The sequence below is a fragment of the Neoarius graeffei genome, chromosome 3, assembly GCF_027579695.1.
Source record: "Neoarius graeffei isolate fNeoGra1 chromosome 3, fNeoGra1.pri, whole genome shotgun sequence".
In the NCBI taxonomy this organism is placed as follows: domain Eukaryota; kingdom Metazoa; phylum Chordata; class Actinopteri; order Siluriformes; family Ariidae; genus Neoarius; species Neoarius graeffei.
The window spans coordinates 15,335,892-15,358,918 of NC_083571.1; the positions used below are offsets into that span (position 1 = coordinate 15,335,892).

Sequence of the window (23,027 nt, forward strand, 5' to 3'; positions counted from 1 at the left end):
AATCATTGTTTTACGCTGATGTATAAAAAAGTTGAATAATGTGATGATTTTCACATTTTTGACGCCCTGCAGTGATTTAGATGGCATTTCTTATGTCCTTTATACATAATTATACCCAGAAAAAAATCCATGTCCCATGTCCTTTAAACTTCAACTCTCGCCTGCTGTGCTTCTGTGCTCCACCCACATCAGGAAGTGCTACAACCACAATACCAACAATTTGCAAACTATTTTTTGAATTATGTCACACTTTTAAGCTTTTTATAATTATGTTTCATGTTGTGGAACATCCACAAAATAAGTTAGGTTCTGTTTTAAGCTTACTGTTTCAGAGCACTGACACTGGAGACTCACATTTTAAAATTAGTTTCATTTTTGTACAGCATCCACCATACAAAAGTGTGAATGAGTTGTTACTACAGAAACAATACAAGTGCTTTTACTGTACATATGTAAACCTGCGATTTGCCTTAGGCTACGGTGACACTACAGCTCACGATGCTTTGCAATGGGTTATCAATGAAAATGAGGCGTTTTGGTGGTGATGCTTCCCCGAGCTTCAGGAAGGATTCCCAAACTCATCTGCGAGTATTTGCTGCTTAGTTTGCAGACGAAAACGTCGCCACCGAATTTCAATGCATACACTGACATTTTTTGCGAAGTTTTTGGCCACTCACAAGGTGGAGATGCACCAAAAAACAACTTGCGAAGCTCGGAGAACATTCACCATGTATCGCACTATTAGTGGCAATGCTACCAATTTTTCATCACCAAGTATTCGCAAACCCATTGCGAGCTGTCATGTCACCTGCAGAGGGGAACCATGAGGGACTTCTAGGCCTTCAGAGAAGGCCCAAACATATCATCATTCCAAATGTTATATTGAATTTCTTTCATCATTTCATTATAATTATTCTCTTCTAATTCCGCCTCATTTTCTATCAAATTTGCTTCAGAAATGAAATGGTTACTGTCCTGAAAACATTAAAATTGAGTTCTCCAATGAGATTTTTTTGTTTGTTGTCTCTAGGCTGAGAAGACTTTAGAGCCGGCTCACTCATTGATTAGGACTTCGTTGCCAGGACAGGAGGCCATGGCAGTGTACGTATGTTTATGTAGGAAGTGACAGATGAATTAACCAATCATATTTTGATTTATAGTGGGAGGGACCAAAAAATGTATCGCCCAGGTCTTCTCCAAAGCTAACACAAACTTAACCATGAGTCAGCGCAGCAGTGAAGTCACCTTCCAGCTGGTGTAGCATTAGCGAATGCTAATAAAGTGGTCAAGCCAGTGCTATCAAGAGCAAGTAGCACAGGCTAATGACCGAGAAACTAAGATTTCTGTCTCCAGACTCTTCTTCCACGCACGCTCACTACAGTATTTTTCACTCAGACTTAAGTATTCATTTTGCTGTTTAATTTACTTAGTTACTTTTAAAATCAACATCGACAACTACACACAACGGAGTGACCTGGCAGCCTGCCGCCAATCCCCTTTGCCCTGTTGCTTTTTTGGTGTGTCTGGCTAAGTTTTGGCTGAGCTCAATTCCCAGCTCTAATATTAACAGTTCACCACTATAGTTGATGTGGTCGAAAATTAATCAACAGCTTCTGACCAATCAGAATCAAGCATTCAACAGTGCTGTGGTATATAATCATTTAAATATGACGCAAAGTCAAATGAAACCTTTTTTTATTATTTTGCATTGCTTATTGCAAATAGATGTCACAAGACTGTATATTTTTTCTACATAATTTCCATTTCTTTAATGCAAGTGTTCCAGCGTTTAATGACCATCCGGGTTTCTGTAAAAAAAAAAATTATTAAAGTCTAATTTCTGTTGGTTTCCTTTAGATTCATCCTCATGTTTTCTAGCAGTTTGAGCACATAGAAAGATACTGGTTTAACATATGCTTAAAATTTCACCCTTAGTGCAAATAATGCACATGCTAATGATGTCACTGTTTCATTATAAAATACACAGAAAGAATCTGAGCTCTTCATCGACTCTGAATAACGTACCAGAGCTGCGCAGAGCGACAATGCCTGGGGCTGTAGCTGCAACCTGGGTCACCATCACCCCATAGCCAAACTTCTCACACCTGCTCACCTGATGGAGAAAAGCAGAAGAGATATACAAGAGGAGAAAGAGATGAAAGAGATGAAAGCTGTTTTGGCTTTAGGTGATTGCTTTGCTGAATGTGAACACGGTGTGGAAAAAATATTTACTGAGCATCCTGAAAAAATAAAACTTTGGGACACTTGGAGAGTTTGTCTCTTGGTACCTGATCGTATTTCTTATGCATTACTGTGAATTAATATGTTGGGAAGAAGGCGTAAGAAAAGCATTTCTGCTTTTCTGCATGCTACATGATGCAGTCTGGGATAAAATGAGTTGGAGGAGACGTACAGTGGTGCTTGAAAGTTTGTGAACCCTTTAGAATTTTCTATATTTCTGCATAAATATGACCTAAAACAACATCAGATTTTCACACAAGTCCTAAAAGTAGATAAAGAGAACCCGATTAAACAAATGAGACAAAAATATTATACTTGCTCATTTATTTCTTGAGGAAAACGATCCAATATTACATATTTGTGAGTGGCAAAAGTATGTGAAGCTCTAGGATTAGCAGTTAATTTGAAGGTGAAATTAGAGACAAATGTTTTCAATCAATGGGATGACAATCAGGTGTGAGTGGGCACCCTGTTTTATTTAAAGAACAGGGATCTATCAAAGTCTGATCTTCACAACACATTTTTGTGGAAGTGTATCATGGCACGAACAAAGGAGATTTCTGAGGACCTCAGAAAAAGCATTGTTGATGCTCATCAGGCTGGAAAAGGTTACAAAACCATCTCTAAAGAGTTTGGACTCCACCAATCTACAGTCAGACAGATTGTGTACAAATGGAGGAAATTCAAGACCATTGTTACCCTCCCCAGGAGTGGTCGACCAACAAAGATCACTCCAAGAGCAAGGTGTGTAATAGTCAGCGAGGTCACAAAGGACCCCAGGGTAACTTCTAAGCAACCGAAGGCCTCTCTCACATTGGCTAATGTTAATGTTCATGAGTCCACCATCAGGAGAACACTGAACGACAATGGTGTGCATGGCAGGGTTGCAAGGAGAAAGCCACTGCTCTCCAAAAAGAACATTGCTGCTCATCTGCAGTTTGCTAAAGATCATGTGGACATGCCAGAAGGCTACTGGAAAAAATATTCTGTGGACGGATGAGACCAACATAGAACTTTTTGGCTTAAATGAGAAGCGTTATGTTTGGAGAAGGAAAAACACTGCATTCCAGCATAAAAACCTTATCCCATCTGTGAAACATGGTGGTGGTAGTATCATGGTTTGGGCCTGTTTTGCTGCATCTGAGCCAGGACGGCTTGCCATCATTGATGGAACAATAAATTCTGAATTATACCAGTGAATTCTAAAGGAAAATGTCAGGACATCTGTCCATGAACTGAATCTCAAGAGAAGGTGGGTCATGCAGCAAGACAACGACCCTCAGCACACAAGTCGTTCTACCAAAGAATGGTTCAAGAAGAATAAAGTTAATGTTTTGGAATGGCCAAGTCAAAGTCCTGACCTTAATCCAATTGAAATGATGTGGAAGGACCTGAAGCGAGCAGTTCATGTGAGGAAACCCACCGACATCCCAGAGTTGAAGCTGTTCTGTACGGCGGAATGGGCTAAAATTCCTCCAAGCCGGTGTGCAGGACTGATCAACAGTTACCAGAAATGTTTAGTTGCAGTTATTGCTGCACAAGGGGATCACACCAGATACTGAAAGCAAAGGTTCACATACTTTTGCCACTCACAGATATGTAATATTGGATCATTTTCCTCAATAAATAAATGACCAAGTATAATATTTTTGTCTCATTTGTTTAACTGGGTTCTCTTTATCTACTTTTACGACTTGTGTGAAAATCTGATGATGTTTTAGGTCATATTTATGTAGAAATATAGAAAATTCTAAAGGGTTCACAAACTTTCAAGCACCACTGTAACTGTGATAAAAGCTGGAACTGTGTGTATGATATAATGATTTACAGATATGGCAGTGATAAAGACATCTGATAAGGGGTGATAAGGAAATCTTAACGTTTATATGGTTATGCTTTATTATATTATACTGCTATGCTATAACCATATATGGACATAAATGGTGAAGTCGAAAAAAAAAAAGTTATTTCCTGATTTGAAAAGTGCACTGAAAGGTGAAGTATTCTGTGTGCGACAAGATTTTAAATTCAGGTTTGACCATAGGTAAAGTAAATAAAGCAGAAAAAGACCACAGTATTAAATGAAAGCAAATAAATCTTTCAAATATCATTCATTTGTTTTCAGTAACCTATTTATCCTGGTCAGTGTCACAGTGGGTGCAAGGTGAAGAAAGTCCCACCAGATTGGACACCAGTCAATTGCAAGGCATGATACATGGACACCAGGGTTCTAACCGGGCCTTTTCAGTGTATTGGGATGATATGCAATGTTTCTTTACCGCTACGCGCACAATATTGCCGACATGCCTGTGAAAATTGCTGCTACACTCATAAAAAGACTTGTCAATCTTGAAAATGTGGTCTTTTGTTTAATTTTCTTTTGTTATCCCCATGCAGGGGCGACAGCGAACCACCATGTGAATGTTCTACATCCGGACATACTCCACTCCCCATCAGTGCACCGTGCATAGCTGCCCGAGTAGTTCCATGTGGAGATCGTCACTGATCATGCTAGTCTGGTTTACCTCCTTCCTTATGCTGTGTTTGCGGTAAAGTGCCATCTGTATTAAGAGATGTTTATGTGCCATGCACGTAATATGTCCCGGTCCCTGGGTTAGATCTGGAGAGTCATGTATTGTAATTGAATGGCTGAAGCTGAAAATAAAGCTTACACTTGGTGAACATCAACTGGTTGTTTTATTCTTATTCCATAAATACGTCACTAATATAGTTGAATATTAATTATAATAAGTCTTCAATCAAAAACAATCACAGCAACTTCTGGGAAAAAAAATAAATCTCATTAATATTACCAAAAAAGAGTGACTTTCAGGGAGGCCTGCAAGTGCCTGCACTAGAATGCATCTCCAAGCATGTAGAACCCATGAGCTTTCAGGGACCGAAGGCGGCCCCCGAACCCCCAGCCATTATGACTGGTGCCACTGCGCTGATATTTTGGTCTAGGTAGAACCCTGAGATATACACAGAGATGAGAAATTTAGTGTGGCTAGTCTAACTATCAGCATGATTTGGGACAGTGGGAGGAAACTGGAGCACCTGGAGATAACCCATGTAAACACGCAAAACTTTGAACAGACAGTGCTCAGATCCAAGATCAGGATCAGATCCAAGATCAGGATCAGATCCAGGACCCTGGAGCTGTGAGATGCAACACAACGCTACTCACTACATGATCGTCATGCTGCTCAACATACAGTTGTGGTCAGAAGTTTACACACAGTAACATGAATGTCATCTTGGATATGAATGTCATGGCAATATTTGGGCTTTCAATGATTTCTCTGAACTGTTATTTTTCTGCAGCAGAATGATTGTACAGCAGACAGCTTTAATTAAAAAAAAAACACTAGAATTTGGTGCACAAGTTTTAATTTTCTTTGGGGTTTCTGAAAATCAACACATGGTCAAAATTATACATACAGGGTCAAAAATTTACATATGCTTACTTAGATTATTAATTCAGAGGTGCTGAAACTTCCAAAATGTCTCTTATCTTGCCAAGGCTGAGGTCTCTTAACTTCCTGTTAGTGATCATGATTGACTACAGCTGGTAGCTTCTCTGTGCCTTCATAAAAAGGGTTTGTTTACAGCACTCATTGGATTGACCAACACACAGTAAAATGGGAAAGTCCAAGGAGCTCAGTGCAGATCTGAGACAGAGGATCGCAGATATACACAACTCCAGAATGTCTCTTGGAGCCATTTCTAAACAACTGCAAAATCCAAGATCAGTTCAAACAATTGTATCCAAGTCATTGTGAGATGTACTCACTTTGCCAAGCCACTTTGCTTCAAGAAAACCCAAACTGTCACCCTCAGCTGAAAGGAAATTGGTTTGGATGGTCAGGAACAACCTGGGAACCACCATGGCACAGCCCTGCCATGAACTAGAAGCTGATGGATCACTGTCAACAGTTCAGATCACCATGGACTAAGAGGCTACTATCCAAGAAATAACCCCCTGCTCCAAAATTGACACCTTCAAGCTTAACTAAAGTTTGAAGCTGACCACACGGACAAAGAAAAAAGCCTTCTGGAGGAAAGCTGTATGGTCAGATGAGACAAAGATTGAGTTGTTTGGCCACAATGACCACCATGTACAGAGGGACACTGTACCAGCTGGTGGTGATGGCAGGATCATCATGCTCTGGGGCTGTTTTGCTGCCAGTGGAACTGGTTCATTGCACAAAGTGGATGGAATAATGAAGAAGGAGGACTACCTCAGAATTCTTCAGCATAAACCATCAGAAACTTGAACATGACTTGGGACTTTGGAGTTACAACAGGACAATGAACCCAAACATGCATCAGAGCTGATTGTGGAGGATAAAGCAGGCTAACATTAAGCTTAAAACAAGTCCTGACTTCAACCCTATTGAAAATATATGGAACGTGCTTATAAGTCGAGTCCATGCCAAGAAAAAAAAACCCCAAAGCAAATTTAATTGAAATCTACCAATTCTACCATGAAGAGTCATGAAATATCCAACCAGAATTCTGCCAGAAGCTTGTTCATGGTAAACAAAAATGTTTGGTCAAGGTGAATCTTGCGAAGAGACATTTTACCCAAATATTAGGTGTGCTGTATGTATAATTTTGACCATGTGTTGATTTCAGAAAACCCAAAGAAAATTAAAACTTGTGCACCAAATTCTAGTGTTTTTTTAATTAAAGATGTATGCCATACAATCATTCTGCCACAGAAAAAGAACAGTTCAAAGAAATTACTGAAAGCCCAAATATTGCCATGACATTCATATCCAAGATGAAATTCATGTCACTGTATGCAAACTTCTGACCACAACTGTATAACAAACTAGGCAAAAAAAAAAGTGTAAAAGAATAAATAACCTCTAACACTAATAGCTTACTCATAACATTCAGATTTCATAAGAAACAGGAGTTTAAAATTACAACACTCTTTTGTTGTGATTGCTTAACAATGTCAAGTCAAGTTTATTTTTATAGCACTTTTAACAATAGACACTGTCGCAAAGCAGCTTTACAGAATTTAAATGACTTTAAACATGAGCTAATTTTATCCCTAATCGATCCCCAATAAGCAAACCTGTGGCGACGGTGGCAAGGAAACACTCCCTCAGACAACATGAGGAAGAAACCTCAAGAGGAACCAGACTCAAAAGCGAACCCATCCTTATTTGGGTGATAACGGACAATGTGATTATAACATTTTTAACAGTTTTAACATGAAGTCAGTTTCGTTGATGTTAGAACTCTTCATTGATGGAAACTTGAGTGCAAAACTGTTCATGACAACTGCAGTCCTAAAGTTAGCAAGTCAACTATAGTCCTCAGCCATAAAAGCATTACTGCAAGTGTCCAGATCATCTTCCAAGTGTGACTTTCAACTGTCCATATGGGGCCGTCCTCCACAGGAGTGATGTGATGAGACTCCAATCAGACATAGGACATCAGGATGGATCAGGCAGGTCCGAGGAGCAGAGGAGGTCAGCATCTCGATCTCAGGATTGACATGTAACTCAGGGGGACAGATGGGGGGAGGGGAGAGAGAAAGAGAGAGAAAACACAGGTTGGTAGGTATGCCCAATGTCATCTGATGAATAAGAACAGAATACATTTTGCGTTGAATGCAAGCAGGAACTCCGGCAAAACTAACTATGACAGCATAACTAAAAGGGGAGAGCCAGAAGGTAACACAGGCATGAGGGAGCCCCGGGACATAAGCAGCAGCCACTACACCGTCAACAAACTCGAGTGAGCAAGTGAGTGGGGGACTGACAGCATCCATACATCCCAGTTTACCAAAACACTATGTCTGAGGACCCTCCAGATCTACTCCTAGCTTGACTAAACAGATATATTTTCAGCCAAGACTTAAATGTTGAGACTGTGTCTGATTCCCGAACACTACTTGGAAGGCTGTTCCATAACTGTGGGGCTTTGTAAGAAAAGGCTCTGCCCCCTGATGTAGCCTTCACTATACGAGGTACCAGCAGATAGCCTGCACCTTTTGATCCAAGTAGGCGTGGCGGGTCATAAAGGACCAGAAATTTGCCGCGAGACCATTCAGTGCTTTAAAGGTCAACAGTAGTATTTTATAAACAATACGAAATTTGATTGGGAGCCAATGCAATGTGGATATGACAGGGGTGATGTGGTCATATTTTCTAGTTCTAGTAAGGACTCTTGCTGTTGGATTTTGAACTAACTGGAGCTTGTTTATGCACTTATTGGAACATCCAGACAGTAAGGCATTACAATAATCCAACCTGGAGGTAACGAAAGCATGAACTAGTTTTTTCTGTGTCGTGTAGTGGCATTAAATTTCTTATCTTAGCAATATTTCTGAGATGAAAGAAAGCTATCCGGGTAATGTTATCAATGTGAGTTTTGAATGAAAAACTGGGGTCAATAAATCACCCCAAGGTCTTTTACTGCTGCACGTCAGGAAACAGAAAGGCCATCCAGAGTTACTGTGTAATCAGAAAACTTACTTCTAGCTGCATGCGGTCCTAGTACAAGTGCTTCAGTCTTGTCAGAGTTAAGCAGAAGGAAGTTAATAAGCATCCAGTGTCTAATGTCCTTTACACATTCCTCAATTCTATTAAGCTGGTGTCTCTCATCTGGTTTTGCAGAAACATACAACTGTGTGTCATCAGCATAACAGTGGAAACTAATACCATGCTTACAAATAATATCACCAAGAGGTAGCATATATAAAGAAAAAAGCAGAACCTTGTGGAACACCAAACTTTACCTCAGTATGTCTAGAAAAATCACCATTTACGGTACATCAACATACTGATAGCAATCAGTTAAATAAGAGCTGAGCTAGGAGAGGGCTGTTCCCTTAACTCCCACAACATTTTCTAGTCTGTCTAGAAGAATGGAATGATCAATGTTATCAAATGCAGCACTAAGGTCAAGCAACACAAGCAGCGAGACACAGCCCTGATCAGACGCCAACAGCAGGTCATTTACTCCTTTCACCAGTGCTCTCTCTGTGCTATTATGAGGTCTAAATCCTGACTGATACATTTCATGGATGTTATTCCTATGCAAATATAACTGCTGGGCCACAGCTTTTTCTAGGATCCTGGAGATAAAGGGGAGGTTTGATATTGGCCGATAATTGGACAGCTGACAGGGCTCAAGGTCAGGTTTTTTAATCAGGGGTTTGATAACTGCAAGTTTAAAGGATTTGGGTACAGAACCAATCCTATGAGAAGAATTTATTATTTTTAGAAGCGGTTCAATTACTTCAGGTATTATCTGTTTGAATAGATGTGTAGGTAAGAGATCTAGTACACAAGTTGAGGCTTTTGATGCGGAAATTAATGAAGCAATTCAATTTCTCTAAGGGGAGTAAAACATTCTAATTGCTGATCTGATAAAGTTATATTATTAACTACAGGGTCACTTACATGTAAATTGTCTGACCTTAAATTAGTAGTTTGAATTTTTTGTCGGATATTTTCAATTTTGTCATTGAAAAAAATCATGAAGTCGTTGCTACTACATACTGCAGTTGTGCATGTGTCTATAGTGGACTTATTCCTGGTTAATTCTGCTACAGTATTAAATAGGAATCTAGGATTTTTTTTTTTGTTATTCTCTATTAGGGTGTAGAGATATGTTGGTCTAGCAGCACTAAGAGCGTTTCTATACTTTAGGAAGCTCTCCTTCCAAGCTAATTTGAATGCTACCAATTTTGTTTGACGCCATTTACGTTCCAATTTTTGAGTGGTCTGTTTTAAAGTGCAAGTGTCATCGTTATCCCAGGGTGCTAATTTTTTTTCTCTGATCATTTTCTTTTAAAGAGGAGCTACATTATCTAAAGTATAGCGGAACGTTGACTCTAAGCATTCAGTTGCCTGATCAAGTTCTGCGGGGGCTGACAGTGACCCAATCAAAGTTGATAACTCTGGGAGATCATTTATAAAGCTCTGTGCAGTAGTTGACGTGAATGTACGTTTAATACAGTAGCATGGAGAGGTGCATATATTATTACTTAGACATATTTTGAATGAGATGAGATAATGATCTGAGATAACTTCAGACTGTGGAAGTGTGATTATATTTTCTATGTTTAACCCGAATGTTAGTATTAGATCGAGACCACCATTATGGGTCAGTCCTATGACACTCTGATTAACCCCTACTGAATCTAAAATGGACACAAACGCTGTTTTCAAAGGGTCTTCTGGGTTATTGAAGTGAATATTAAAATATCTGACAACTAAAGCTTTGTCTAAGGAAATTACCAGGTCTGAGATAAAATCTGCAAATTCAGAAAGAAACTCAAAATATGGCCCCGGGGGCCTGTAAATAATAAGAATTAACTGGGTTGACTTATTTTTGAGGCTACATACATTATATGAGTATGAAGAACTTCAAATGTATTAAATTTATAACTAGGTTTGTGTGTTACACCTAGATAATCATTCTAAATAACCACGACGCCTCCTCCTCTGCCAGTTAGACGAGGCCGGTGTATATAACTGTATCCAGGAGGACTCGCTTCATTTAATGCTATATATTCATTTGGCTTAATCCATGTTTCAGTTAAACAAAGTACATTAAACTCCTGATCAGTAATAAGTTCATTAACCATTAGCCCTTTATATGCAAGAGATCTAATATTTAATAGCCCCACCTTTAGATCAAAGGTGCTGGCAGCGGCTGTACAGTTAGTATGATCTAATTTTATATTGATTAGGTTACTGGAACAAACTCTCTGAGTATTTCTACTTTTTTTGTTGAGCTCGGGGAAGAGACACAGTCTCGATGTAGTGGACCCTGAGTGAGGACTCTGTGCAGCTAGCAGACAGTCAGTTTAGCCTATTCGTCTGCTCCCTGGCTTTGGCTCTGGATTGTCAGAAATTAACTAGACCTGTTCCGAGACAATGACCTATGCTGCAAGAAATGAGAGCAGCACCTTCCCGAGTGGGATGGATACCGTCCCACCCTAACAGGCCAGCAGTGCCCTCAAAATTAGTCCAATTATCTATAAAGCCCACACTGTTTTCAGAGCACCACCTGGACAACCAGCAGTTCAGCGACCATAACCTGCTATAAGCTACATCGCCACACCGCATGGGGATGGGGCCAGAGCATACTACAGTATCGGACATCGCCTTCGCTAATTTAAACACCTCTACAAAGTTACTCTTAGTAACCTCAGACTGACAAAGGCATATATCATTCACTCCTACATGGATAACTATCTTTGAGAATCTGCGCTTGCCTAGGACCCTAAGATTACCTGCTATGTCCGGTGCCCTGGCTCCCGGTATACACCTGACTAAGGCCGAATCCCATTTCACCCCTTGGACCTACCCCTTGGCCCTTCCCCTCCATTTTGCGCGTTCACGTGAAGGGGTAGGGGTATCCCAATCCCAGTTAACGCAGAGGGGTAGGGGAAGGGGTAGGGCTTCTGTACCCCTCCAAACGGAGATTTTCCTGGAGCTGACTCCGAACGAAGGGGTTTGAGTGATTTCCCACAATGCCATGCGGATTTCAGCGAGATTTCATGCGGATTTCAGAAAGATGGCGGTTCCCGCGGCGAAAGATTGTCATAAATGTATTTTCTCCATTATTTACGTGTTTTAAGTTGTTATCCAGAGGAAACACGCCGCTTGATTCGCTTTCGAGCTGAGAATGAGCAGCGATTTCTGAAATCCAAGCTGCTGCTAAAAAGCTTTGGGAGTGAGTATTGTTTTCGGTTGCTTGACTGCGTACGTTTTGTTCTGTTATTCTCGCTTTTATTGTTTACATGAGTGTTCTGACACCTCATTCTGTCGGATGTGGTGCACGAAGCGCCAAAGATATCCCATTCAGTGGTGTTAGTTAACAAATCACACCCTGCCAGCAGAGATTTCTGGTTCTGCCTCTGGCTCTGACTGTAGCGGCTGGTCGCAGCCAATGACGCATTTGGTCGCGTTTTGCTAACGTAAACGCTGACGGAGGTACGCGATGACGTATGCGATCGTTGAAGGGCTATCCCAATACGTAGGGGTTGAATTTCAAGCCCTATCCCTTGTAGCTCAGTTTCAAGGGGAAGGGCCAAGGGGAAGGGGGAGGGGAAGGGGGAGGGGTAGGGGTAGAAATTAGAATTGGGATTGGGCCTAAAGCTGCTGGTGCCCCTAAAGGCCTAGTTAATTTTACATGCCATATGATAGAGTCCCCTATAACCAGAGCTCTTTCAGGTTTCTCAGCGCATGCATCACTAGGAAGAGCAAACCTGTTCGACACGTGAAGCGGAGAGGAGTGGTGCTCCTGTGGGCAAGCTTTGGTGGTAGCTTTGGCTCTACGCTTATGTCGCCGAGTCATCACCCATTCGCCCCACTGTGAGGGCTCTAATGCCGGAGTTGGGGGATTGCTAACTCCACCTCGGGCATTCGGACTTTCCCCTGCAGAAACTACACTGTTCTCATTCTCACTAGCCCTCTCTAAAGTCTGGATACGCACTTCTAAAACTGCAATCTTCTCCATCAGAGAGCTAACTAATCTGGACTTATCACAAATAAAGCCATCACTAGCGACAGAGGAAGAATGACTAAACATCCTGCACTCAGCACACTGAACAAGCTGAAGGTGTGCCATGATGAAAGGATTCACGTACCTTAATCGAGGATCTGTTGATATTAAAACAGATCCGATGTGGATGGCCTCCAGTTGTGGTCTTTACGCAGGAGGAGAAAAAAAAAAGAAAGAAAGCTTCCGGTCTTGGCGTTCTTCCGAAAAAAAAAATTAAATGCAGAAAAAGGAAAGTGAAAGTACAATAAAAAAGAAAAGGATACTGGAAAATTATTTGTAGAAAAAATAAAAAAGATTGATGATTAACGCCAACATTCGTGGAAAAATGACTTTTCGCAAACAACCCGGAAACCAGGAAGTATGTCGCACAGAATGTGCATGCACCAACTCTCTCTGTTGTTGAGGCAATGTCAACGAAGTCAAAAGTACACAGAAATGATTGATCTCAAAACCTTTTATTAAGGGTTGTTTTTAGACTGTGACATACTGATAAGCATGTATGACTGACTCAGAGTTCTCATGTCATACCTGAAGCTTTTTGGTGAACCTGGTGAACATGTAGGCAACGCACTCCTGAGTGGCTCCGGTTTGTTGAAGCAGCATCAGGCCTTTGGGAGTGGCTGCAAAGTTCAGCAGGTTGTCCAACAGCATCTCCTCCCAAGCCATTCTGCAGTTTCACAATGAACAAGAAAGCTGTTTCAAAGATTTTGTGTGAATTAAAAAAAGAAAAAATAGTCGAAGACATGAACAAAAATACGACAAATACAATGAAAATATGAAAAGGAGGAAAATGTGGAAAATGGAATGCCACTGGGAAGTAGACTGTTTTTCTATAACAGCACATCCAGTTATGTTTATTCCACTTATGTGACAGAAATCTGCCAGTGATTAATTACATTACATTATTAAAGTCTGACGCATAATACATTTTATTCTATCCAGATTGAGTGGATATGAGCAATCGCGTGCTCTGATTGGCTACTCTACTACCAGGATCTTCTTCTTCTGGCTGCTCCCGACTAGGGGTCACCACAGCGGATCTTTCGTCTCCATTGCTCCCTGTCTTCCACATCCTTCTCTACCACACCTGCCACTTCCATGTCCTCTCTCACCACATCCATGTATCTCCTCTTTGGCCTTCCTTGTTTTCGTTTGCCTGGCAGCTCCATCCTCAACATTCTCCTTCCCACATGCTCTGCATCTCTTCTCAGGATGTGCCCATACCATCTCAGTCTCATCTCTCTTAGCTTAATTCCCAAGCTCTCCACATGTGCTGTCCCTCTGATGTGCTTGTTCCTTATCCTGTCCAACCTTGTCACTCCCATCGTAAACCTTAACATCCTCAACTCCGCCACCTCCAACTTTGCCTCCTGTCTCTTTGTTAAGGGTACCGTCTCCAATCCATACATCACAGCTGGTCTCACTACTGTCTTATACATCTTACCTTTCACTTTTGCTGGGACTTTCCTATCACAAATGACTCCCGAAACCCTTCTCCAACTGTTCCACCCTGCCTGCACTCTCTTTCTCACCTCACTATTGCAGCCCCCATTTTCCTGCACAGTTGACCCCAGGTACTTGAATTCACCAACTTTCTTTATGTCTACTCCTTGCACCTTCACTATACTCTCATCCCCATTCTCATTGATGCGCATGTATTCTGTTTTGCTACTGCTCACCTTCATTCCTCTTCGTTCCAACGCATACCTCCATCTCTCCAAACCCAACTCAACCTCCTTTCTACTTTCACCACATATCACAATATCATCCGCAAACATCATGTTCCATAGTGACTCTTGCCTCACTTCGTCCGTCAAGCTATCCATCACTATGGCAAACAAAAAAGGACTCAAAGCAGATCCTTGATGGAGTCCCACCTTCACCTTGAACCATTCAGTTGTTTCAACTGCACACCTCACTGCTGTTTCACTGTTCTCATACATGTCTTGCACCACTCTAATATACTTCTCATTCACTCAACTCTTTCTCATACAATACCATAACTCATCTCTCGGCACTCTATCGTATGCCTTCACCAGGTCTACAAACACACAATGTAGCTTTCTCTGGCCTTCTCTGTACTTCTCCATTAACATTCTTAAAGCAAAAATTGCATCCGACATGCTCTTCCTTGGCATAAACCCGTACTGCTGTTAATAGATTGCTACCTCTCTTCTCAATCTCGCCTCCAATACCCTTTCCCATCGCTTCATGGTGTGGCTCATCAATTTTATTCCTCTGTAATTACTGCAGCTCTGTACATTTCCCTTATTCTTGTATATTGGAACTAGCACACTCTCCATTCATTTGGCATTTTCTCATTCTCTAGGATCTTATTGAACAATCTCATTAGGAATTCCACAGCCGTCTCACCCAAACATCTCCAAGCCTCAATCGGGATACCATCTGGTCCGACTGCTTTCCCAATCTTCATTCTTTACATGGCTGCCCTCACCTCATCCTTACTAACCAACTCTGCTTCCTGATTTACTGTCTCCAATGAATCTGACCTTTTCTCTCTTGGATTCTCCTCATTTAATAAATCCTCAAAGTACTCTTTCCACCTTCTTAATACACTCTCTTTGTTTGGCAGCACATTTCCATTTACATCTTTCATCACTCTTACCTGCTCTACATCCCTCGCTTCCCTGTTTCTCTACCTAGCTAGTCTGTACAGGTCTTTCTCTCCTTCTTTGGTCTCCAGTCTTTCATACAACTCCTGGTATGCATCTGCTTTCGCCTTTGCTACCACTCTTTTTGCCTTCTGTCTCGTCTCTCTGTATAACCGCCTGCTTTCCTCGTCTCTCTGATCGTCCCAATTCTTCTTTGCTAGCCTCTTTTATAATTTCTTGCACTTCTTTGTTCCACTACCATGTCTCCTTGTCTTCCTTCCTCCTTCCCGATGACCACCCTAGCACCTTCCTTGCTGCCTCTCTTACTAGTGCAGCAGTAGTATTCCAATCTTCTGGCAGACTTCCATGACCACTCAATGCTCGTCTCATTTCTTCCCTAAACTCCTTCTGATGTTCAACCTCTTTTAGTTTCCACCACTTAATCTTCGGCTCCACTATTTCATGCTTCCTCTTTTTCACTTTCAAGCTCATCCTGCACATGACCACTTGATGTTGTCTAGCTACACTCTCCCCTGCCATCACTTTACAGTCTCCAATCTCCTTCAGGTTACCCCTTCTGCAGAGTATGTAGTCCACCTGTGTAGATCTTCCTCCACTCTTAAACGTCACCCTGTGCTGCTCTTTCTTCTCGAAGTATGTATTGACTATTGCCAAATTCACCCTCTTTGAAAAATCAACCACCATTTGCCCTTCCACATTTCTCTCTCTTACACCATATCTGCCCATCACGTCCTCATCTCTGTTTCCCTCGCCAACATGTCCATTGAAATCTGCTCCTATCACCACACGCTCCTCCCTCAGTATACTTTCTACCACTTCATCCATCTTTTCCCAGAAAGACTCCAGGAGGTCTTTGAACACCAGGAGCTGGAGACATTCACAGGAACGGTACTGGACTATATCAAGTTCTGCATCGGGAATGTGACGGTGGATAAAAACATCTGGGTTTTCCCAAACCAGAAACCCTGGATGACCAGCCAGGTCCGCTCACTCCTCAGGGCTCGCGACGCTGCCTTCAGGTCAGGTGACAGAGCTCTGTACAGAGCTGCTCGAGCTGACCTGAAAAGAGGAATTAAAAAAGCCAAGGCGGACCATAGGCCACGTATAGAGTCCCACCTGTCTAGCAACAACACACGGGAGGTGTGGCGGGGCATACAAGACATCACGAACTTCAGAGACTGTGATGCTTCAACAGGAGACTGGAGTGCGCCGCTGGCAGAGGAGCTAAATTGCTTCTTTGCTCGCTTTGAAACATCTCAGCAGCACTCAGCTGCTCCAGCCCTGCCCCCACCACCACACAGTTCCTACACCACTCCATTCACTGTACAGGAGCATGATGTCAGACGGGTGCTCCTGGCAGTGAACCCCAAGAAAGCTGCCGGCCCAGATGGAGTACCTGGTAAGGTGCTCAGAGCGTGCGCCCACCAGCTCGCCCCTACCTTCACCAGGATCTTTAACCTCTCCCTGGCTCAGACAGTCATCCCGCCCTGCCTAAAATCAGCTACAATAATCCCGGTGCCGAAGAAGTCTCCCCTCACCAGCCTGAATGATTACCGTCCTGTGGCCCTCACTCCGGTAATCATGAAGTGCTTCGAGATACTAGTTCTTCAGCACATCAAGGACCACCTCCCCCCAGACTTCGAGCCCTACCAGTTCGCATATCGCGCGAACAGATCCACAGAGGACGCCATCACCGTAGCTCTACACTCTGTGCTGAACCACCTGGAGCAGCAGCAGAGCTACGTCTGCATACTCTTTGTGGATTACAGTTCAGCTTTCAACACAATAATCCCAGACATCCTCATCAGTAAACTGGACACTCTCAGCCTTCCCCCTCTCACATGTGCCTGGATAAAGAACTTACCAACCGGCCCCAGACTGTGAGACTTGGACCCCACTTCTCCTCCACCCGCACGTTGAGCACCGGCTCTCCAGAGGGTTGTGTGCTGAGCCCCCTCCTGTACTGCCTCAGTTCGACCGACAACAACAACAACAACCTCATCGTCAAGTTTGCTGATGACACCACAATGGTCGGACTCATCTCAAAGGGAGACGAGGCAGCCTACAGAGAGGAGGTCCTGAAGTTGGCAGCCTGGTGTTCAGAGAATAACCTTGCTCTGAACACCAAGAAAACCAAAGAGCTCATTGTTGACTTCAGGAAGCACAGCACCAACCTCGCCCCCCTTTACATCAACAACGAGTACATGGAGAGGGTCCACACCTTCCGGTTTCTCGGCATCCTCATCTCCGCCGACATCTCCTGGTCAGAAAACATTACAGCAGTCATTAAGAAGGCTCAGCAGCGGCTACACTTCCTGAGAGTCCTCAGGAAGCACAACCTAAACTCCAACCTGCTGCTGACCTTCTACCGCTCATCCATCAAGAGCCTGCTGACGTACTGTATCACAGTATGGCACGGCAGCTGCACTGCTGTAGACAGGGAGAGGCTCCAGAGAGTAGTAAAGGCAGCACAGAAGATCACTGGCTGCCCTCTCCCCTCCCTGATGGACATTTACACCTCCCGCTGCCTTAGCAGAGCTAAGAACATTATCAAGGACAGCTCCCACCCTGGCTTTGATCTGTTTGACCTGTTGCCCTCAGGGAGGCGCTACAGGTGCATCAGGACAAAAACAAATAGATTCAAAAACAGCTTCTTTCCAAAAGCCATAACCGCCCTGAACTCGGATATGCTCTGACTTTACAGTCTAACCCCCCTCTGCAATACTTCATAATGTGCAATATTTTATTTTACAATGTGACTCTCTTCGTGCAATAATGTGCAATACTTTATAAGGTGACTCTCTCTGTGCAATACTTTATAATGTGCAATACCTCACTCCATAATGTGAAATGCAACACATACACCTCAGGACTGTGCACCCTACACACAACACATACACCTCAGGACTATGCACCTTACACACAACACATACACCTCAGGACTGTGCACCTTACCTTACCTTGCAATACTTCATAATGTGTAATATTTTATTTTATAATGTGACTCTCTTCGTGCAATAATTTATAATGTGCAATACTTTATAATGTGACAATACCTCACTCCATAATGTGAAACACAACACATACACCTCAGGACTGTGCACCTTACCTTACCCTCCTTACATCCTCTTTTTTTTTTCTCTCTACACGCTGTTTGCACTGTTATTGGAGTTGCTTTTAATCTCATTGTACATGTGTATAGTGACAATAAAGGCATTCTATTCTATTCTACTCTTTCTCTTTATTCTCACATCCACCTGTTGAGCATACGCACACACAACATTGATTACCACTCCTTGAATCTCCAACTTCATGCCCATCACTCTGACACCCTCTTCACATCAATCACACTGTTGACCAACTCTCCCCTCAAAACAATACCAAACACCATTTCTCTTTCCATCGACTCCATAATAAAACAACTTGCATCCATCTCCAATGTTCTTGGCCTTGCTTCCTTTCCACCTCGTCTCCTGCACACACAAAATGTCCAACTTCCTTCTCTCCATCATACCTGCTAACTCTCTCGCTCTGCCAGTCAATGTTCCTACATTCAGTGTTCCTACCCTCAATTCTAAGCTCCTTCCCTTCCATCTTTCACACTCTCTCCTAACACGCCTCCCCCCTCTCTTTCTCCTTCTCCGTTTTGGCGCAACAGTAGCACACTTTCCACCGGCACCCTGTTGACCAATAGTACTAGAGGCGGTCGTTGTTAACCCAGGCCCCAACCGATCCGGTATGGTATTTCTCTTTTCATTCTGCATGTTAGATTTGGCACAGTTTTACGCCGGATGCCCTTCCTGACGCAACCCTCTCCGATTTATCCGGGCTTGGGACCGGCACCAAGAGTACGCTTATGCACCCCCAGTGGCTGGATTACTCTACGACTAGGATATCAGCTCATATTCAGTGAGTAAAGAAAAACAAAATGGTGGAGCGTTTTGCTGAAACAACCGAGGACGAAATAAAAACTACTCAAAAACAAAACCCCCAAAAATACAAAAAAAAAGTAACAAAATCATCTCATCTCATCTCATTATCTCTAGCCGCTTTATCCTTCTACAGGGTCGCAGGCAAGCTGGAGCCTATCCCAGCTGACTACGGGCGAAAGGCGGGGTACACCCTGGACAAGTCGCCAGGTCATCACAGGGCTGACACATAGACACAGACAACCATTCACACTCACATTCACACCTACGGTCAATTTAGAGTCACCAGTTAACCTAACCTGCATGTCTTTGGACTGTGGGGGAAACCGGAGCACCCGGAGGAAACCCACGCGGACACGGGGAGAACATGCAAACTCCACACAGAAAGGCCCTCGCCGGACCCGGGGTTCGAACCCAGGACCTTCTTGCTGTGAGGCGACAGCGCTAACCACTACACCACCGTGCCGCCCTAAGTAACAAAATATGGAATAAAAGTGTTTGATGGTAAGAATGTATCTGTTTTTATTTTTCAAGAATTATTATTATTATTATACCATTTTTCACAAACTGCTCCTGTCATTTCACTGGTTTATTTACATTTTTCATCTTTAAGCATTAAAATTTGTTTAATTTTTTTAGACTGGTTCAAAGAAGTTTGAAAATTTTATCACTGAAATGTCCAAGGAAGAATTAAATAAATATCAAAAGCTATTCTATACCTCAGCATGACAGCAAGACGGCACTTTCTACAAAAAAAAAACACTAAAGTCAATTCGTGCGGCCATCGATAGGTTTTTAAGAAGTCTGCCTAAGCGGAAATGATTTTGTCAGACATCTTGTATAAAGCTTTTATTTATCAAATTTGCAAAAAATAAAAATAAAAATGCTCTGTCTCTCAAAATCCAGTGAATGTGGATAGAATAAAACAGCTATTCCACTCAATCTTGTCGTACATCTATGTGCCTCGTCAGCTATCAGCTCGTGAATAAAAGTTAGTTCCTGGATTTTTTTTCTTCTGTTTTGTTTTAAGACAAAAAAAAATTTCAGCTTGTCACATTACTGAGAAAGCACAGAGCCCTCTGTCCTAATGAATTTCCTGTGTGAGAAAATGTCAAGCTACGGTTTTAACTCTGAGTGTCAGAAAGCACCGACACTGGAGACTCTTTCCATAATGTGAAGTAAACATGTCCTTACAGAGAACTTCACCATATCAACAATTTTAGTAGGCATGTCAGGTGAAAATTCAAGTTCAATCAAAATTGCCTGAAGCTACTGATGGAATTTAGAATTGAATGCAGAACAACATACATTTTACAGAATTAAAATGTGTTTATCCATTCTTGAGATTACCAGTCAAAGATTGAAAAATGGCTCAATTTGTAAAAACTGATGTAATATTATATGTTCGGATCACATGGTCCAAAATGGGCCTCATTAACGAATGAGATCAAATGTTTTTTTCTTAATAACTTTCCTATTTTTCAATATATTTACATGGAAATTGGCAGGCACATAGATGGTTGTATACTGAATACAAAGTTTAACAATTACTAAAAACAAATTATGCAAATTAGTATTTAATTAGTACTGATTATGCTAGTTTGGCAAAAATGCTAAATCGGTGTACTCAAAAAAAAAAAAAAAACGTAATAAAAGATTATTTCTAATACCCTCTTTGTGCTCTGTAGGCCTTTGTATTTCTCATACGTAGGGCCGACTCGTGCTTATGTGAAAGAATATAAATTATTCTTGTTTCAATTAATATTAACTGCTTTCAAGCCTAACCCCGAAAAAACTGTGTGAGCCACATCCAATAAATAATTCCAATTAATTGAACTGAAATTGACACTCGTGTTTCTGACTTCCTTTTTTTTAAATACCATTCCGACTATTAAAAAGTCTCAATATATTTCAGCAAAACAACTACAGTTATATTCTAAAATAGTTACTTATTTACAACCCCGAGTCCAAAAAAGTTGGGACAAAGTACAAATTGTAAATAAAAACGGAATGCAATAATTTACAAATCTCAAAAACTGATATTGTATTCACAATAGAACATAGACAACATAACAAATGTCGAAAGTGAGACATTTTGAAATTTCATGCCAAATATTGGCTCATTTGAAATTTCATGACAGCAACACATCTCAAAAAAGTTGGGACAGGGGCAATAAGAGGCTGGAAAAGTTAAAGGTACAAAAAAAGGAACAGCTGGAGGACCAAATTGCAACTCATTAGGTCAATTGGCAATAGGTCATTAACATGACTGGGTATGAAAAGAGCATCTTGGAGTGGCAGCGGCTCTCAGAAGTAAAGATGGGAAGAGGATCACCAATCCCCCTAATTCTGCACCGACAAATAGTGGAGCAATATCAGAAAGGAGTTCGACAGTGTAAAATTGCAAAGAGTTTGAACATATCATCATCTACAGTGCATAATATCATCAAAAGATTCAGAGAATCTGGAAGAATCTCTGTGCGTTAGGGTCAAGGCCAGAAAACTATACTGGGTGCCCATGATCTTCGGGCCCTTAGACGCACTGCATCACATACAGGCATGCTTCTGTATTGGAAATCACAAAATGGGCTCAGGAATATTTCCAGAGAACGTTATCTGTGAACACAATTCACCGTGCCATCTGCCGTTGCCAGCTAAAACTCTATAGTTCAAAGAAGAAGCCGTATCTAAACATTATCCAGAAGCGCAGACGTCTTTTCTGGGCCAAGGCTCATTTAAAATGGACTGTGGCAAAGTGGAAAACTGTTCTGTGGTCAGACGAATCAAAATTTGAAGTTCTTTATGGAAATCAGGGACGCCGTGTCATTCGGACTAAAGAGGAGAAGGACGACCCAAGTTGTTATCAGCGCTCAGTTCAGAAGCCTGCATCTCTGATGGTATGGGGTTGCATTAGTGCGTGTGGCATGGGCAGCTTACACATCTGGAAAGACATCATCAATGCTGAAAGGCATATCCAGGTTCTAGAGCAACATATGCTCCCATCCAGATGACGTCTCTTTCAGGGAAGACCTTGCATTTTCCAACATGACAATGCCAAACCACATACTGCATCAATTACAGCATCATGGCTGCGTAGAAGAAGGGTCCGGGTACTGAACTGGCCAGCCTGCAGTCCAGATCTTTCACCCATAGAAAACATTTGGCGCATCATAAAATGGAAGATACGACAAAAAAGACCTAAGACAGTTGAGCAACTAGAATCCTACATTAGACAAGAATGGGTTAACATTCCTATCCCTAAACTTGAACAACTTGTCTCCTCAGTCCCCAGACGTTTACAGACTGTTGTAAAGAGAAAAGGGGATGTCTCACAGTGGTAAACATGGTCTTATCCCAACTTTGAGATGTGTTGTTGTCATGAAATTTAAAATCACCTAATTTTTCTCTTTAAATGATACATTTTCTCAGTTTAAACATTTGATATGTCATCTATGTTCTATTCTGAATAAAATATGGAATTTTGAAACTTCTACATCATTGCATTCCATTTTTCTTTACAATTTGTACTTTGTCCCCACTTTTTTGGAATCGGGGTTGTACATGAATCAGTTTGATTTGAAAAAAATAAGTAGGTAAAGCTATGAAAACTCACTTCAGTCTCTCGTGAATCGTAACATCAAAACTAGCAGATGGAAAATTTTGCTGAATACTTCATCAGAAA

The 23,027-nt window shown here is 41.8% G+C and overlaps 1 protein-coding gene across 4 annotated transcripts in view; it reads right to left on the reverse strand.

The window, feature by feature from the left end:
- tbc1d32 (TBC1 domain family, member 32) overlaps positions 1-23,027 on the reverse strand; it is a 194,471-nt gene that overhangs the window by 115,476 nt on the left and 55,968 nt on the right. For all 4 annotated transcript variants that reach the window (XM_060916426.1, XM_060916427.1, XM_060916430.1 and 1 more), the window contains 2 exons: positions 13,312-13,450; positions 2,026-2,113 (listed from right to left, as the gene is read on the reverse strand). In XM_060916426.1, coding sequence (XP_060772409.1) covers positions 2,026-2,113; positions 13,312-13,450 — 227 coding nt within the window. The remainder of the gene's footprint in view (positions 1-2,025; positions 2,114-13,311; positions 13,451-23,027) is intronic.